Source organism: Lynx rufus, unplaced genomic scaffold (assembly GCF_022079265.1).
Source record: "Lynx rufus isolate CCGP_SWC_20201006 ecotype Redwood Valley unplaced genomic scaffold, mLynRuf1.p SCAF_4, whole genome shotgun sequence".
In the NCBI taxonomy this organism is placed as follows: domain Eukaryota; kingdom Metazoa; phylum Chordata; class Mammalia; order Carnivora; family Felidae; genus Lynx; species Lynx rufus.
This window is the reverse complement of record NW_025814856.1, coordinates 54,514,294-54,529,077: the sequence shown is the minus strand read 5'-3', so window position 1 is coordinate 54,529,077 and position 14,784 is coordinate 54,514,294. Positions and strand designations below refer to the sequence as shown.

The 14,784-nt window shown below is 44.9% G+C and overlaps 1 protein-coding gene across 1 annotated transcript; it reads right to left on the bottom strand.

Annotated features, from left to right (window-relative positions):
* Positions 1 to 293: 293 nt before the first annotated feature.
* Positions 294 to 12,866, bottom strand: MRPS25 (mitochondrial ribosomal protein S25). Its single transcript, XM_047097062.1, has 4 exons — positions 12,630 to 12,866; positions 7,208 to 7,314; positions 1,340 to 1,427; positions 294 to 673 (listed from the first exon to the last, which is right to left on the bottom strand). The coding sequence occupies exons 1-4, from the start codon at positions 12,761 to 12,763 to the stop codon at positions 481 to 483; spliced, it is 522 nt and encodes a 173-aa protein (XP_046953018.1). The 5' UTR covers positions 12,764 to 12,866; the 3' UTR covers positions 294 to 480.
* Between the last annotated feature and the right edge of the window lie 1,918 nt (positions 12,867 to 14,784).

The window sequence follows — 14,784 nt, the reverse complement described above, 5'->3', positions numbered from 1 at the left end:
TGCCCGCCACAGGCGCCTCCTACACCACCTGCTCGCCTGCAGCCAAGCCTCTTGGGAGGAATGTCGGTTGGCTTTAGTTTGAAAGGGGGCTTCACGCTGCCAGCCAGACGGCTCCAGCCAGATCCTGCCAGATCCAACCACAGCAGCTCAGGGTCTGGAAGAAAAATCGAAGCCAAGAGAGACTAGGAAAAGCCAGCAGGACTGACACAGGGGTGTCAGCAGGTAGGCCTTAGACCTTCTCCATCCCTACGCAGGCCTTCCTGTGCCTATCAGACAGATACGCACCACGCCTCTGGAGATCTGGAAGCATTTTATTGACCTGATGGAGTGAAGATCTTCGTCTGGCAGTTCGACGGCAGATACTCCCCCGACCCTCCCATGTCCTTCCACACAGGTGTGTGAAGGGGACCCTCATGGCAAAGAGACCGTCAAAGTCCCTTCGAGGACAGCCAGGGGCTTCCCTGGGTGTGGCCTGGGGCCCTAGTCCTGGGCGCTGGCTTTCAGCATCGCTCTGTACTTCCCCGTCATCTCCTTTGGTAACGGCACCAGGCCCGGGCAGGGGACCTGCCCTTCCACCTCGCAGATGCACTCCCGTAGGCAGTACTTTCGGGGGCCAAAGTGAGCCGGGTGAGAAAGCTGCTTTTTCTCCTGCTCCTCTCTCTCCAGGGTTTCCCTGCCAAACAGCACAGACGGCGACGTGTGGGAGCGCTGCTGAGCCTCTAGGCATTGTGGGACTTCTTGGCCAAGTGCATCCCACCATCAGCCGGGGAAACCTGGCTCTCCTGTGCCTCTCGACCTGCTCCTCACCCCCAAAGCCTAACGTCCTCCCCCACAGGCCTCCCAGTCCCACACTGGCCACACACAGCACTGACCGCACAGCAATGGTCAGCTTTCCTGCGGCCTAGAGGCGGCCCCAGCTCTGACTCAGCACGTAGTCAGGATGAAGGGGCCTGTGAAGGCCTCAACGTGCTTCCTCCAAGACGTACTTTTCTTGGCTTCCCTCCCTTTGCTCCATCCATCCGTGTACAAAAGATGGATCCCAACACGTGCTGAGGCTAGATACCCACCAGCTCCAAAGGGAGACTCCCAAGGAGAGAACTGGCCACAACTGCCCAGGGCCAGTGCTCCCCCGGCACCTCAGCTTCCCGTCGAGCCCAGGAGACAGGGAGGTCTCTGTCCCCACCTCGCAGCAGAGGCACACACGTGGGGAGCAGCAAAGCCAGACCGAGCGAACTCTGCAGCCTGCGCTTGGGTTGGTGTGTGCCCTCCTGATGCCCCTTTCCTCCCTCGCTCTGCATTGAGGCTCCTGTTCCCCTCCAGGTCAGCCCCATCAACTCACTCGCTCTTCCCCAGGATTTTTTTGACGTGCTCCATGATCTCCTTATTGCTCTTGGTCTCCACATCCACGAGGACCTGCTCCCCGGAATCTGGAAATGGGAAGCAAAGGGGACAAGAAGCACTGAGGACTCAGCGGCACGCTTTGCAGCCTCAAGTGGTGGTGATGGATTTGCTTTTAGCAGAGCATTTTAACGATAAGATAAACGTGTGTCTACATAACCCATAATGCTACCCTTTTTCCATATTTCTTTAAACATGAGGAAACAAATTTGAGGTATGTGCAAAAGCATACTATTTTAATGGAAAGCAACTTTCCACGTTCATGGATAGAATATTCAGTATCATTAAGATGGAAATTCTCCCCACAATGGACCATGGATTCAGTGCAACCTCCATCAAAATCCTAGCAGGTGTTTTCATAGAAACAGACAAATCAAGCCTCAAATTCATGCAAAGGACCCAAAATAGCCAAAACAATTTTGAAAAACAAGAAAATGGAGGCGCCTGGGTGGTTCAGTTGATTAAGGGTCCAACTCAGGTCAGCTCAGGTCATGATCCCAGGGTCGTGGGATAGAGCCCCACGTCAGGCTCCATGCTCAGTATGGAGCCTGCTTAAGATTTCTCTCCCTTGGCCCCTCTCCGTGACTTGCACTCTCTAAAAAAAAGTTTAAAAAATCCAAGACAAACAAGACAATGGGAGGATGTTCGTGTTCCAATTTCAAATTTACTATAAGCTACAGTAACCAAGACAGTGTGGTATTAGCATAAGAACACACTACAGACTGATGGAAAAGAACTAGGTCCAGAAATAAACTCCTATTTTCAGCAAAGATGCCAATGCCAACATAATTCCTCACAGCATTTAAAAAAAAAAGAAAAACCTGAAAATGGATCAGAGGCCTAAATGTATGAACTAAAACCACTATTAAACTTTTAGAAGAGAACAAAGAAAATCTTCATAACCTTACCTACACAAAGATTTTTAGATATGACATCAAAAACATGGTCCCTTAAAGAAAAAATCTGATAAACTGAAATTCATGACAGTTTAAAACTTGCGTTTCAAAAGCTACCAAAAGCCACAGACTAGGACAAAATACTCATAATGTATACATCTGATAAAGCACTCATATCCCAACTATATAAAGAACTCTCACAACTCCTTAAAACAATCCAACTAAAAATACGAAATATGTAAAACATTTAACAACAAAAATACAACGGTCAATAAGCACATGAAAAGATACTCTTCATCATCAGTTATTAACAAAATGCAAATTAAAAGGACCATAGGACAAGATTGGAGTGGCTCAAATTTTTTTTAAATGGGTAATAAAAGCACCAAGGAGGATGCAGAGTAACTGGAACTTTCCTTTTTTTTTTTTTTAATGTTTATTTATTTTTGAGACAATGCGAGAGATAGAGTGCAGGCAGCAGAGGGGCAGACAGAGGGAGACACAGAATCTTAAGCTGGCTCCAGGCTCTGAGCTATTCACCCCAGAGCCCGACACGGGGCTCGAACTCACAAACCATGAGATCACGACCTGAGCCAAAGTCAGACACTTAACTGACTGAGCCACTCAGGCACCCCGGTAACTGGAACTTTCCTACACAGCTCATAAAAATGCAAAATATCACAGCCACTTTAGCCAGTGAATACACAGAAAAAGAAAAGGAAAAAAGATCGGAAAGGAAGTAAAACTGTCGTTATTTACAGATGAACTTAGGAATTTAGAAAATAAAACCTACTAGAAATACGAGGTCAATTTATTAGCAAGGATGCAAGACACAAGACCCACACACAAAAATCAATTGGACTTCTATAAAGGTGTAACCAAACAACTGGAAATGAATTAAAAAATAACACTTTCACAACAGTCACAAAACATATTCAACATTGTTAAAATGTCCATTCTCAAAATGGTATGTAATATGATTTCAATCAAAATCCCAGCAAGCTCTTTTCAAGAAACAGACAAGCAGATTTTAAAGTTAATATATAAATGCAAAGAACGTACATATAAAGTGATTTGGTGGGGTTGGGGGGTAGAACAAGTCTGAATTTAAAACTACGTGATCTTAGGGGCACCTTGGTGGCTCAGTTGGTTAAGTGTCTGACTTTGGCTCAGGTCATGATCTCACAGTTCACAAGTTTGAGCCCCACGATGGGCTCTGTGTTGACAGCTCAGAGCCTGGAGCCTGCTTCAGATTCTGTGTCTCCCTCTCTGCCCCTGCCCCTCCCCACTCGTTTTCTCTCTCTTAAAAACAAATAAAAACGTTAAAAAAATTTTTTTTAACTACCTGATATTAAAAGACTTACTAGAAAGCCACAAACCAAGACAGTGTGGTATGAGACTAAGAACAGACATATGATCAGTGAAAGAATGAAGAGGTCAGAAATATATGGTGAAATGATTTTTGTGTGTGGTAAAATACACATAACAAAAATTACCATTTAAAGCCTGTAATTCCGTGGTTTTTATTCTATTCACAGTGTTGTACAACTGTGACTATCACCACTATCTTGTTTTAGAACTTTTCTCATCACCCCAAAGAGAAACCCTGTACCTATTAAGCAGTCACTTCCTATTCATACGACACCAGCCTCAGCCCTGCACAACCATTTTCTGTCCCTATGAACTGGCCTGTTCGTTCGTACATTTTATATAAACGGAATTATATAATCTGTGGCCTTCTGCGTCTGCCTTCTCTCATTTGGCTTATGTTTTCAAGCTTTGCCTGTGTTGTAGCATCTGTCAGTACTTTGTACCTCTTTGTGGCTGAGTAATATTCCACTGAATGGATATACCAAGTTTTGTTTATCCATCTACGGTTGACTGTGTTTTGACAGAAATGCCAAGGAAACTAAATAAGGCAAAGGATGGTCGTTCATTTCTTGGTGCTCTAACACCTGAGTATCCCAACCCTGAAAAACAGGGGCGCCTGGGTGGCTCAGTTGGTTAAGCGTCTGACTTCAGCTCAGGTCATGATCTCACGGTTCGGGAGTTCAAACCCTGCATTGGGCTCGGTGCTGACAGCTCAGAGCCTTGAGCCTGCTTTGGATTCTGTGTCTCCCTCTCTCTCTCTCTGCCCCTACCCCTGCTCATGCTCTGTCTCTTTCTCTCTCAAAAATAAATAAATGTCAAAAAAAAAAAAAAAAAAAAAAAAAAGAACCTCAATCCCTATTCCACTTAATACACAAATAACTCAGATTATATATCAGAGAAACAAATATGCAATCTACAACTATAAAACTTTGAACAGAAATATAAGAGAAAACCTTTGTGACCTTACAATAGACAGATTTCTGGGACAGGACACAAAAAGCACTAGCCATAAAAAAGAACAACCGACAAGCTAGAGTTCATCCAAATTAAAACTTGTGCTCTTCCAAAGACACCATTATGAAAAGCAAGCCAAAGACTGAGAGACAACACTCACAATACACACACCTGAGGGAACAACTGCATCCAGAATATATAAAGAATTCAGTAAGAAAGCAAAGAGCCTGATTTTTTTTAATGGACAAAGACTCAGAGACACTCTTTACAAAGAAATCTTATGAGTGGCCAATAAGCACACGAAAAGATATGGGGAAATGTAAATTAAAATTTCAATGAAGCCTGGAAAGGCTAAAATTTAAAATATTTAATGTGGTAAGTAGAATGGCCTCAAAACCTATCCCTGTCCTACTCCTCCATAACATGTGAATAGGTCACCTTTCGCGACAAAAGGGGCTGTGCCTCAGAGCGTAAGTCGAGGACCTGGGGATGAAACCATTCTGGATAATGTGGGTGACCTAAGTTAATCATGCGGATCTTAAAATCAGAGAACCTATCTGGACTGTGTTCCAAGGGGCATGTGACTGTGGAAGAATGGCTAGATATGCCATGCTGCTGTACTTGAAGATGGAGGGTAGGGCCACAAGCCAGAGAATGGGGGTGGCCTCTAGGAGCTGGAAAAGCCACATAGATGAATTTGCCCTTAAACCTCCAGACAGGAAGGCTCTGCGGATACCTTGATTTTTGTCCATGTTGGACTTCTACAGAAATGGAAGAAATTTGTGTTAAGCCACCCAGCCTGCAGTCACTTGTTACAGCAACCACAGGAAACCAATGTAATTAACAGGGAAAAAAAAACCTAATGCAAATGACAGCAAGTAAGGATGGAGAGCCACCACGACTGCCACGCCCTGCTGACTGAAGGGTGAAATGCACTAGTTGGAGAAAGCAGTTCACAGCAGTATCTGGCATGGCCTATCCCATCGTCCAGCAACCCCATCCTGAGGCACATGCCCAGGAGAACAGGGCGCCTGTGTCCACAAAATCCACTCGTGCAGGAAGGTGCTGAGGCGCACCTTCTCTTAGTAGCCAGAAACTAGACACGGCCCTCAACAGCCACAGAGGCCCTCCTGTGACAGCGCAGGTGTCCAGGACCTGGCCAGTTCTGCCCAGCGCAGAGCTGGAACTTCCTGCTGGGCTGGCCCAGACTTGCTCAGGCCTGCACCACCTTCTGAGGCGCATCCAGACTCCTTCCTTCTCCCTTTCCTTCCAGAGATGTCCAACCTGCTCTGCCACCTGAAGACTTTCCCTGCCTTCCCCCTCCCTTTATCTCCAATAAACCTACTTCTAACTCTGTCTCGGCATCTAACAAAAACCCAAATGATGATCAACAGGTGAACGGATAAATAAACTGTGGTATGTTCCTTCAGTGGAACCCTACTCAGCACTAAAAACGAATAAACTACTGATACACGTAACTGAGGAGTCTCAAACACATAAGTAAAAGCCAGACACAAAAGAATATTTATACACAGAAAATCTGTGTGTTTTAGTCTGGGTAAATTATAACTCAATGAAATTATTTTTTAAAATGCAAACACAAAATATATACACAAAACTGCTCTAGCACCAGCATTCTCTTCACCCCCTTGACCTTGCTCTAGTTTTTCTTTCATAGCACTTATCCTCTGACATACTATCTGAAGTTTCTTGTCCATTCTGTCTCTTCCTGCTAGGATGCCATCCCTACAAAGGCAGAGACCTTTGTCTCTATGGCTCCCTAATACCTCAGGCACTGTGTGTGCCTGGGCCCAGCAGACACTCCATACATATTTGCTGAATGAATTTAAGAACAGGATCATATTGCTTCCTGAAGCATTTCCCAAACTGCACCTCAGTTGGTTCTTGTAACCATGTAAGCCAGTTGTTGGACCTTCACCTGAGAAATTAATCAATGGGAATATTACTCTCTCGTGGTCAGAATGACTGAGTAGAGAGCTGGATCAAAACATCTAGGTCTGACTTCAAAGTACTGAACCCAATATAACCAAACAAATATTCACTCGGTGCCTCATGCGAATAGGAGAGCATCATGAAAGTGTAAGCTCCAGAAGAGGACACACACAGATACACACACTGCTCAAGAGGACGTGGCCAGCACTGAGAGGGCAGCTAGGAGACAGGGGAGGACCAATGTAAAGGTGCAGGCAGAGCTTCCTGGAAGAAGTGGTGCCCAAGTGGAGTCTCTGAAGGATTTTAAAAATAAATCAATAAGCAAAGTAGAAAGGGGATTTCCAACAGAGGGTCCAGCATGAGCAAAGCATCGAGGTGGGGTGTGGCAAGGGAATTTGGAAGAATCTGCTGCATGGTGTGAGGCAGGTAGGAGACACGGGGGCAACAGGAGACAAGGCTGGAGAGATGGAGGAAGATCCAAACCTCAGTGGCCACTGTGTGCCACGGTCCAATGCCAGTAACAGAAAGTAAGGGATGTTTACAAGAGCCCTTGCTTCAGATCTCCCCTGAGTGCTAAGGTAGGAGGAAAGGACGGGAGGAAAGACTGTCCTGGCCTCAGTAGAGACCACACTCACCCAGATAAAACCTCAGGAAGGGGGACGGCGTCATATTCTTAAACATTATGATCTGTACCCAAGGGTTTTTGTACTGGATCTGAGGTATGTTGAAAAACACAAATTTCCTGCAAAAGGAAAGACATTAATTAAACATGTGAACAGAGTTTTCAACTTGAAATGCTGCACACTTCCATATTTTGAGGGAAAGTCCAGAATTTTCATCTGATTCACAGGGGACCCTGCCCCACAAAAAGGCTGAGAAAAGCAGCAGTCGGGAATTTATTAGTATATTCTCTCAACAGTGGGTGCTGGTTAGACAGGTGTACTCATTCATAGGTAGAAGTTCATCAAACTGTATACTAACAGGTGTGCACTTCATGTAAATTAACCCATAATGTAAAAATAAATAAAAGCATTGGGTCGCCTCGGTGGCTCAGTCAGTTGTGCATCCAGGTCTTTTTTTTTTTTTAATTTTTTAATGTTTATTTATTTTTAAGGAAGAGAGAGCGACAGAGTGTGAGTGGGGCAGGGGCAGAGAGAGAGGGAGACACAGAATCTGAAGCCGGCTCCAGGCTCTGAGCTGTTAGCACAGAGCCCAACACAGGGATTTGAACTTAAGAACCATGAGATTATGACCTGAGCCAAAGTCGGACACTTAACCGACTGAGCTACTCAGGTGCCCCGAGCATCCAACTGTTAGTATCGACTCAGGTAGTGATCTTGTGGTCGTGGGATCAACCCCCATGTCAAGCTCCACGCTGAGTGGAGCCTGCTTGGGATTCTTTCTCCCTCTCTCTCTGCCCCTCTCCCACTTGCACACACATACACACGCTCTCTTAAAATAAACTTTAAAAGAAGAAAATAAAAATAAATAAAAGCAAACATGGAAAATAGTTTTACAACCTAAGAGTGGAGAGACCTTTAAACTTAAGTTTAAAACACAGATAGAGGCACCTGGGTGGCTCAGTTGATTAAGCATCCGACTGTGGCTATTCATGGGTTCAAGCCCTGCACTGAGCTCTGTACTGACAGCTCAGAGCCTGGAGCCTGCTTTGGATTCTGTGTGTGTGTTTTTCTCTGTCCCTCCACTCACAGGCTCTCTCTCAAAATAAATAAACATTAAAAAAATAATAAAATAGAAAAAACACAGATAAATATGACCACCTTTAAACTTTGGCAAAATTTATCAAAAACATAATCAACATTTGCCAAAAGAAAAATGTTTGTAAGACATAAAACAAAAAGCTAATTCCTTTGATAAAGTTTTACACATCATAAGATTTACAGTTCAACAACAATGGCCACAAATAGGCAGAAACCCAAATAGCCTATCATCTTGAGATTCTCAATACCTTCCCAAGAGTCCTGTAAATTAAAATAGGATTGACACCTGTTAGATTGCTACAGATTAAAAAAAGAAGAAGTTATAGAAATCAGCAAATACCTCCTTAAGAACTGGTTTAACCTCTTTGGAGGTCACCTTGGAACTAGCAAAATTTTAAAAGCTTAGATCCTGACTCAGTGATTTCACTGCTTTTTATGTTCACACTTGAATGCAAAGACATTATTTGTTACAGCAAAGGAACAGAAACAACAAATGTTCCTTGAGAGAGGACTAATTAAGACGCTGCTACATGTCTGAATCCCTCTCCTCCTATTCTCCATCCTTGACGGCTAACCTACTTGGACTAGGAGGTGAGCTTCCTTGACCTCTGACTTCATGTTGGGTTTGGCCAACAGTGACCTTCGGCAAGACTGGAAGTAGGGGGCAGAGTCAAAGTATTCTTTCCCTGACTTGTCTCCTGGCTGAGTCCCAGGCTCATTAGGCAGTTCTCTCCCTCGCACTTCCGCCAACCTAGACCCGGGGTCCTGCACTGTTCCTTGTGGTTTCTTTTCCCCATCCTTGCCCATACCTCTGTAAACAGTTCCTTAATTAAAGGCTCCCCAAATGATCCTAATTTAAATGTGCCCTCTGGGGCGCCTGGGTGGCTCAGTCTGTTAAGCATTTGACTCTTGATTTTGGCTCAGGTCATGATCTCACGGTTGTGGGTTTGAGTCCCATATTGGGCTGTGCACTGATAGTGTGGAGCCTGCCTGGGATTCTCTCTCACCCTCTCTCTCTGCCCCTCCCCCATTTGCACTGTCTCTCTCTCTCTCTCTCTCAAAATAAATAAATAAACTTAATATATATATTAAAAAAATAATAAAATAAATGTGCCCTCTGCTTCCTGCTGCCACCCTGCCCCATACATCAGATGACAGACAGGTACAAGTAGTACACGGGAAAGAAACAGTTTCCCAGCTTTACCACTTCTCAGCTGTCTGAACCAGGGCAACGTATGGCTGTGTGCCTCAATATTTACAAGACGATGACAATGCAGGACAACCAGTCCATAGTAGAGCTTGTAATTTATTTTTAAGAAGATGGAATTGACAGAATCAACAGAAGGTGACTATGTGACCATTTACTTGGGGAGACTTCCATAACCAGAGCAGTCTACAATTAAAACAAAAGCAAGGACAATTATTAACTCCAGGGAAAACAAAAAGCTTTGCAAAAACAAAAAGGAAAAATAACCATAGTACTCTGGTTCAACTGTGTGGAGTGTTCACAAAGTCACATTAATTTAAACAATGAATACTATTCTATCCAAAATTCTGAAATGACTACACTGGGAGGATGAAGAGCTGAGTAATGTGTTGGGTTCGGTTGGGGAATGGCAATGTTGGGGAAAGAGAGCTAAATCCTCATCTTCCATAGTGGCAAGTCAGTAGATAATGCCTAAAGCTAGAAAAGTAAGAACTAGCTTTCTAAGTACGGTGTTCAACTATGAAGGGGAAACTAATTAAATGGTTAAAACTAAAAAGTTGCTGACTCTAGGGGAGGCAACAGAGATAAGGTCCTACTGTAGGCCTTGCAGATCATGACAAAGCTAAATTTACCTTCCTAGGCTTATGATGCCTCTGCTCAATTCCCACCCCACAGCAGAGGATCCCAACATCATACCAAGAAACCAGAGCATATTCATACAGGAATTGCTGACACCTAGAACTGCTGGGACAAAATCTCGACAGGAATGTTTAAATCGTTCTTGAAGCCTGGGAAGAAAGTTGACAATGGTAGGAAACCTTTAGTTGAGCACCTACTGTATACGTCAGACACTTTGTTGGGTATTTTATTTATTTTAATTTTTTTTTTTTTTAAGTAGGCTCCACACCCAAATGTGGGGCTCTAACTCACAACTGTAAGATCAAGAGTCAGATGCCCTACAGACTGAGCCACCCAGGCACTCACCTGTTAGGCAATTTAATACACTTGAATCCTCACAACGACCCCACAACGTAGGGTTTTATAACTAAGGAAATCAGGTCAGAAAAGTCAAGTAAACTGCCCTAGGTCACACAGCCAGGGGTCAAAGAACTAGGACTACAAGCAGCTGGACTTCAGCCACACTCTTCTGTCACTATCAAATTACCAAATTCACCTAGATCCTGAGGTTCAGCCTGGAAAGAAAACTCAATAAATGCTAGCAGCTGTTACTTTTCTTACTGCATCTGAATGGCAAGAACATCTGGCAGAGGTGAGCAGGGATTTAGCCCTCAGACACCTAAGGCAGCTCCCCACACACCCAGCAGACACCCAAGACTATGGCTCTCCCAGGGCTGTGTGTACACTGTGGCACTTGGAATGGAGGTGATCCAGGGAGGAGCAGCGAAATGCTACGGGTACATGAACACTCAAAGGCCTGCGGTGCGAGAAAGAGCCAAGTCAAGTAGATTCAAACCCAAGGGCACAAAATCCCCAAGGGCACACACAGGTGAGACAGGCAAGCCTTTGCCATGAGGAATAATGAGGCACAGAATGGCTGTTTGGTTTCTGTTGACCTAGAGGGTATTAAACTACTTGAACATGCAAGTATAAGACCTACAGGCCTATTTTTTATTGGCTGATGATTTAAAAACCAGATTCATATACAAATCTGAATTTCTGGCTTCTTGACAAGTCAGAAATTCTCCACGGGGCCCACAAAGTCAAGCTGTAGCCAAGTAGTAAATGGTCTCTTGTGACGGGGCATAGTTCCCAGTTCTAGTGGGCCCATCCAGACTGCCTCCCTCCTTACTGGTACTGCCTGGCCTCTGCCCTGACTGCCAGCATGGACACATTGGATGGGATGCACAGTGGGTTATAAAGAAGTATCTGGATACCCATTCCAGAAGCCCTCAGCACAGCTGATCCCATGCAAGCAAGTCCAAGTTATTCGCTTCACCTATGGACAGCAAACAGCTAGGAGGTAGCCTCTGGCTGTCCCAAACAGCTGTGCAGCAAAGCCACCTCACCATGGGAGACCATTCCACACTGGGAGCACTCCCCCTGTCCCGTTTTGATCCACCCCATATAGCCAGTCCCAAAGCTTCTGGAGGACAGAACTTTTTTCTTAGGCACTGTTGAACTCCCAGCTCAGAGCCAAGCATTCAGCAATCAGTACATTTATACTTAATACCTGAAAAGCCCAAAGCACCAATACTGCCTCGAGGTTCACTTCAAACCCTCCATTTGTAAACTTCCGTTTAAGGAGTTCCTACTCTGCTCCAGGATTAAAAAACCACCTTAAGGAGTCTATGGTGGGGGTCGAGGTATGGAGCCTGAGGCTACACAGCTGACATAATCAATTACAAGGGTGTTGAGTCCTGCATATGAGAAGCATGTGCACAGCCAGCCTGGTACCTTGAACAACCGACTTACTAACATCTCTGTGGCGTTTCTTCATCCCTAAAATGGGGATAACCATGGGGCTTCCGTAAACATCAAATAAGATAATGCATGACAAACATTCAAATAATGCATGACAAACATCCTTCTTATATGCTGCATGTGCATGCATAAGAAGGGCTCAGGAAGTGCTAGCAGCTATTACTTCTTTCAGTGCATCCCCACAGCGACCCTGGGCACAGGTATCAGCCCGGTTTGGGACAGTGAGAAGGAGCAACTCGCCCCAAGCCAGCAGTTGTTAAAGCTGGGACTTAAACAGGGTCTGTCGCCGCCGGACCAAGCTCCATCCAGAGCAGAACGTGTGCCGCCGCTCCCCACGGCTCGCCTGCCAGGCACAGGTAGTTAAAGGAGGCTGTGGCCTCCCCGGTTAGCCTAGTCCTCCACCGGGGAGGCAGGAGGGAGGAGGGGGCCCTAGTCCTCCGCTCCCCCACCTCCGTCATGACCGCAGCCTGCACAGCGTGGCCCTGCTGTCCTCTTCTCGCTGTGGAACCTGGAGCAAGCTGCTCCTCAGTCTCCTCGTCTGTAAAATGGGGCCGATGGCACCCAGCTCAGGAGGCCGGCCTCAGGATTAAGTGGCACTTAGAGCAGCTCCAGGTCTCAGCGTTACTAGCCCGTCATTACGGTACGGTCCGCGCGGCCTGAGGACGGCCTCGAAGAGTTCCAACTGACCTGGCGCCCTCGCCCAGCTCCCCGTGCGTGTTGTAGTTCACTGTCATGACCTTCACTGAGTCCTTGAACACCACGTCCCCCTGGCCCAGGTACTGCAGGGTGCGGCGGATCGGGAAGCGGCCCTTCATGGGCATGGCGGCGGAGAGGTCGGGCCGCTGGCCTAGCAGCAAGGGCCCCGCTGCTGCAGACGCCGCCGGCCAGGCGGACCTCACACCGCGTCGCCTCACCGCTGGTTTCCACTTCCCGCGCAGACGCACGGGAGACGCCTCCCGGCAGGCTGCGCGCTCACCGCAGAGCAGCTCGGAACTTGTAGTTCCCTCTGGTGGCATTAGGCTTAGAGGCGGGGAACCTTTTCGGTAAGAACACCCTCGCTCAAAGTTTGGTTTTCACACTCAGTATATTAGCCTTTCCCCACCCCACCCCGCAAGTAAAAATATTTTTAAGAAGGCTCAAACTCAGTTAAAAAATATTTTTAAATAAATAATAAATAGGCTCAAACTTAAGACAACAAAATTACAACAGTGATATATCAGGAGAGCTGAGTTCAGAGGCCCAGTGGGCTACCTTGATCTTCAACCGCAAATAAGTCAGTTTTTCTCTCTCAACTTCTCTGGATTCAAAGTGAAGTGTTCCAAGTGCAGATTTTCTTTCTCTTTTTTTTTTTTTAAGATTATTTATTTTCAGACAGCGAGTGGGGGAGGGGCAGAGAGGGAGGGAGGGAGAGAATCTCAAGCAGGCTCTATGCTGTCAGCACAGAGCCCAGCTCCAGGCTCAATCTCACAACCGTGAGATCACTACCTGAGCTGAAATCAAGAGTCTGATGCTAACAGAATGAGCCACCCTGGTGCCCCGAGATGCATCTCTCAAGTACACTTCCTGATCTTATAAAGTTTTTACTTCTTCTTCACATTAGAAGGATAATTTTGCCAGATATAGATTTCTAGGTTTGTGGGGTTTTCTTTCAAGACTTTAAATATTTCACTCCACTCTCTTCTTGCATGTTTCTGAGGAGTAATCAGCTATAATTCTTTGTTTTCTCTTTAAAATAATTTTTTCTTCTTCTTTCAAGATTTTCTCTTTGGTTTATGCAGTCGAATAAAATATACCTACATATAGATATTTTATATTTACCCTACTTGATATTTATCCTACTCTGAACTTCTTGGATCTGCCATGAATTTTGTGAAGTTCTCAGCCATTACCTCAAATATGTCTTCTTCACTCTTTTTTTTCTTCTGCTGTTCCAATTACATATATTATATCTTTTGAAATTGACACATTGTTTTTGGATTTTTTTTCTGGGTTTGTTTTTCATTCTTTCTTTTTCTCTTGTCATTGCAGTTAGTGTGGTTTCTACTGACATATCTTCAAGATCATTGATTCTTTGCACAATTGTGTCCAGTCCACTGATGAGCCCATTAAAGGCATTCTTCATTTGTTAGCATTTTTGATTTCTAACATTTGCTATTGACTATTTCTTAGAGTTTTATCTCTGCTTACATTACCCATATAGTCTTGCATACTATGTAGTTTTACCATTAGACTTAACATATTAATAAGTTATTTTAAATTTCCTGTCTGATAACTCCAACATCTGTGTCACAGAAGTCTGTCTGGTTCTGGTGCCTGCTGTGTCTCATCAAACCGTGTTTTTTTTCCTTACCCTTTAGCATGCTTCTAATTTTTTGTTGAAGGCCAGATGACATTGGCTGTATTGGCTAGTAGGAACTGAGGTAAATGAGCCTCTGGAATGAGGGTTTATGTTAATCTAGCTAGTTGTGTTTAATGTTTCCTGTAGGTCCAGAGGCTTGAAAACCCTTTAGTGTCTTTTTGTCCCACCTCTTGACTTAGCTATTCCCTAGATGTTACTCCTCAGAGTGTGTGTCTTGAAGCTCTTCCAGCTGTAGTCCACAGTTACACTGGAGCCCTGTTGGTAAGGTGTGAGAGAAGGGAAGCATTCTATTAGTCATTTGATGAAATCTCAGTATTTTAGTGGGCCTGTGTCCTCGGGCTGTGACCTTCGTAAGTGTTTCTTAATCCCACTCTGTGATGTTATAATACAATAAGAAATATATAAATTTGGTCTTTGTTCCTGACTCCTGGCCAGAGTTCCTGAAACTCTTGTAATTTCCTTAATGATAATACAGGTGCATCT

Bases quoted from the DNA above. Each gene is read 5' to 3' on its own strand.
- MRPS25 (XM_047097062.1), bottom strand. From the start codon at position 12,763: ATGCCCATGAAGGGCCGCTTCCCGATCCGCCGCACCCTGCAGTACCTG. The intron at 7,315-12,629 runs GTCAGTTGGAAC...TTCCTTTTGCAG, and splicing joins GAGCTGGGCGAGGGCGCCAG to GAAATTTGTGTTTTTCAACA. The intron at 674-1,339 runs GTGAGTTGATGG...GCTGTTTGGCAG, and splicing joins AAAATCCTGGGGAAGAGCGA to GGAAACCCTGGAGAGAGAGG.